This window comes from Sturnira hondurensis, unplaced genomic scaffold (genome assembly GCF_014824575.4).
Source record: "Sturnira hondurensis isolate 20B ecotype Veracruz unplaced genomic scaffold, ASM1482457v3 Scaffold0024152, whole genome shotgun sequence".
Taxonomy (NCBI): domain Eukaryota; kingdom Metazoa; phylum Chordata; class Mammalia; order Chiroptera; family Phyllostomidae; genus Sturnira; species Sturnira hondurensis.
Window position 1 is genome coordinate 8,750,483 of NW_028096783.1, and position 3,292 is coordinate 8,753,774.

Below are 3,292 nucleotides of genomic sequence, written 5' to 3' on the forward strand. Positions count from 1 at the left end.
ACAATTTCTTTCTTCATTTAGCATGAAGTAGGAGAGAATAGGAGCCTGCTCAGAGAGGCAGTGTGGTATAGTAGAAATCGCATTTTCCCAGAAGTCTGCAGACCTGTGCTTGATTACTACGCAACCCATGGCATCCTTGCCAAGCCATGTAGCTGTGAGGTGAGTGCTTGACCACTTTTATAATCCCTTGGAACTTTGACATCCTATGGGTCTATGGTGTACATCATGAGGACGGCTCCCAAGTTCTGTGAGGCTCGCCTAGCACTCTGCCTAGCACACGGTGGTGGGCTGAACCCGTGACTGCTGAATGAAGACATGAACGAACGAACGTATTGCTCTCACGAGATGCCCCTCCACGACCCCACAGACACAGAGTCTGTGGGGCACAGCACCCTCGTTAATGCACCCCCATGGCCAGAAGGCTGCCACTCGGCTGAGATGCCACTTGTCCTGCTCTGCAGAGATGAAAGCAGAACGTTGTGTCCTTGTGACCCTGGTCTGTCTTGGCTCGGGGCGGGTGACTGAGATCTTAGTGATAGCACAGATGAGCAACCTCTTACCTTGAGGTTCTAAATTCTGCCCTTTGTCTTGGGGGAATGGACCTTGGCATCAAGTCAGGGTCGGGCCGCTTTGTTCCTGGGTTCCCAGGGGCCACGGATGGCTTCCCAGTGTGTGTGTCCCGTGTGTGTGTGTGTGGGGAGAGCCTAGAGGGAGAGGTAAGGGTCCTTTAAAAAACCTGATGGGTGGTACCTTCTGATGGGGGCCAAGGAAGTCACCTGGAGTTCACATAGAGGCCCCCGCACCTCTGAATGCTGCTGGGAAGAGCAGGAAAGGAAGGAACAAAACCAACCAAGCGATATTTCTCTCTCTCCCCCCCCTCCTCTCCCTCTCCTCTCTCTCTCTTCCTGTCTCTCTGAAAACAATGAAAATAAAAATGTCCTCGGGTGAGGATAAAAGACAAAAGTCCTGCCCAGCACCCTCCCACGCCCCCACCTTTGCACAGAGGCGTGCAGGCGAGGCGGCAGGAATGTTGGGCTGAACAGGTGGCAGCCCGTTCTCTCGGCCCTCGCCCACAGCCCTGGTCTCTAACATGGGGCTCGGACGCCTGGGAGGCCACCTGTTTGTGTCCTGGTTGGCTCATCTTCCCTTCCTGTGATATTGGCATTTGGTATGTGTTTTGTAATTATTTTAATTAGAAAACCAGTCACCTGACGGAAAAGCAGACACATTTCACCTCCGCTCACCTTTTCCCTGAAGCTCCCTTCCCTGCAGCACAGGAGGAGCCCGCCAGGGCTTCCCCCACCTTCAGATGCCGCCTGCAACCCCAGGCTTACTTCCCCACGTCTCAGCCTAGGTGAAATGAAGAAAAAACCAGAGGTTATTCTGACGACAGTGACTAGGTTAGTGAAAGGAGCTAAAGGGAACTCAGGTGTCCAAACCCTATCCTGATCTACCTGAAAGGTTAAAATGTGAAAAAGAAAGTCGACTTTCCTTGCAGAGCTCAAGGCTTAGCTACGCAGCAGTGACTATGCGTATACATTGGCTCGTCACTGAAGAGAACTTTAAACGGAGTCACCCAGAGGTAGTGAGATCCCAGTGGGTGGTTTGGTTCTGGGAACACTGAGGAACTGCCTGTCCCTGAAATGTTATGATTTCATAGTTTAGAGGAATAGCCCAAGGACAGATCACTGGAGGGCTGACCAGCTCCTTCCTCAGGAAAGTGCACACGACCCGGTCCTAGGATGTCCGCTCTGTTTCTGCTGGGCATAGTCTCTCTGGTCTGGACAAGTAGCGGTAAGTCTTGGAGACAGAGGAGGGCTGCCTGTTGGTTAGGAGATGGGCAGGTGCTGGGGGAGGAGAAATTTCCACAATTGGCTTTGGGGATTCGGGGCTTTGGCAGATAAATGAGGGATTATGCCAAGAACAATTTTTTCTTCTTTTCACAGGGGAATTTCAGGAACACTTTGCAGGTACGACCATGCCTAGTCTCAAGTGCTTGGCAAACCTCCCCTCCAGCTTCAGGGAGGGCCAGCCTCCATCTTTCCTGCAGAATCCTAGGAGTGTGGTCTTCTCCAGCCCCAAGAAGTCCGTTTCTCGTAGTAAGGAAGTGAAAATCCCGTTATTCCCCCTTTCCCAACTACTGACCAAAAACCATCTAGATTTTGGCCAGACAAAGGGCTGGCAACTTGGGGGTCCGTAGATAAGTTTTACAGGCACTCCGATCTTTGGAAGCCATTCACAGACTTTGATTGATGTCTATACATGTTGTCTTTCACAAGATCAACAAGGGAGAAAGATTAGGAGCCAGTGGGCAAGAGGAAACTGCTGGGAGGAGCTCATGGCCTTCGGCCCGGTCACACACACACACACACACACACACAAACTTCGAGAAGCAGGGTGTGTGGCGTGGCAGCTTCCCCAGAGCACACCCGTGAAGCGCCTCTTTCTGTGTTGGCAGAGCCAGTGGTATTGTGCTATAAATGTGAGAAATACCACCTGGGGCTGTGCTACGACCACATGACGTCCTGCAGCCTGCTGTACCAGCAGTCCTGCGCCACGGAGAACATTTACATCCTCTTGAGAAAAGGTAGCGTGGCGTGCAGAGGGACCCAGACAGGTGCCCTCCTTCCCTCGGGGACGAGGCTGCCCCTGTGCCTGCAGAGTGTGTGAGTGGGCTGGGCAAGGCGGGGGCCCCTTCCAGAAGGCATGGCAGTGTTTTCCTGAAGGCAATATCGAGGGAAGGGGAGGCTGAGGTGCCTCGCTGGTCGGGGGACAAAGTCCATCCGCCTGGTCACTCAGCTCTGTGGCTCCGAAGGGCCCAGAAGCAAATTCGTGAGGCTCTGAAAACAAGTGGGGGAGACAGTCACCCCAGCTGGACTCCTGCTCTTTTCCCTCCTCAGGGCGAAGTATATACTATTATTCAAAACTGTCGTGTATGACCAACTGTGAGGACATCAACATCTTGGGTTTTGAGACGAGGAAAGAGCTGATCTGTTGCAAGCATAGTAACTATTGCAACGTCCCCATGGGATCCTAGTTCCACGGCTCTCCTGGGTTTCGGGTCATCCATTCTTTCTCTCAGCGTCCCCTTCCCATCTTCCCCCAAACCTGTGTTTTGCTCTCCTCTCCTAACAACGCTGGGGCACGAGCAAGCCAGCTGGCAGTCAAGAGAGTGGGAGTCGAAGAGGTGGAGGTGGAGGGTGGCTGAGTCTCCCAGGGGGGTGGAGCACGAGGCTGCATTTTTGCAAATCTCTGTCGCTCACACCTGGCAGGGGGTTTGGTTTCCTTACAC

At 53.1% G+C, this 3,292-nt stretch overlaps 1 protein-coding gene across 1 annotated transcript; it reads left to right on the forward strand.

Annotated features, from left to right (window-relative positions):
• The first annotated feature begins 1,978 nt into the window (after nucleotides 1-1,978).
• Nucleotides 1,979-3,037, forward strand: PATE2 (prostate and testis expressed 2). The gene is made up of 3 exons (XM_037038236.1): nucleotides 1,979-2,099; nucleotides 2,459-2,587; nucleotides 2,901-3,037. The coding sequence occupies exons 1-3, from the start codon at nucleotides 1,979-1,981 to the stop codon at nucleotides 3,035-3,037; spliced, it is 387 nt and encodes a 128-aa protein (XP_036894131.1).
• The last annotated feature ends 255 nt before the right edge of the window (nucleotides 3,038-3,292 follow it).

Excerpts from the sequence above, each read along its gene's own strand:
- PATE2 (XM_037038236.1), top strand. The coding sequence starts at position 1,979 with ATGCCTAGTCTCAAGTGCTTGGCAAACCTCCCCTCCAGCTTCAGGGAG. Across the intron at positions 2,100-2,458 it reads CAAGAAGTCCGTTTCTCGTA|AGCCAGTGGTATTGTGCTAT; the intron begins GTAAGGAAGTGA and ends CTGTGTTGGCAG. Across the intron at positions 2,588-2,900 it reads TTACATCCTCTTGAGAAAAG|GGCGAAGTATATACTATTAT; the intron begins GTAGCGTGGCGT and ends TTCCCTCCTCAG.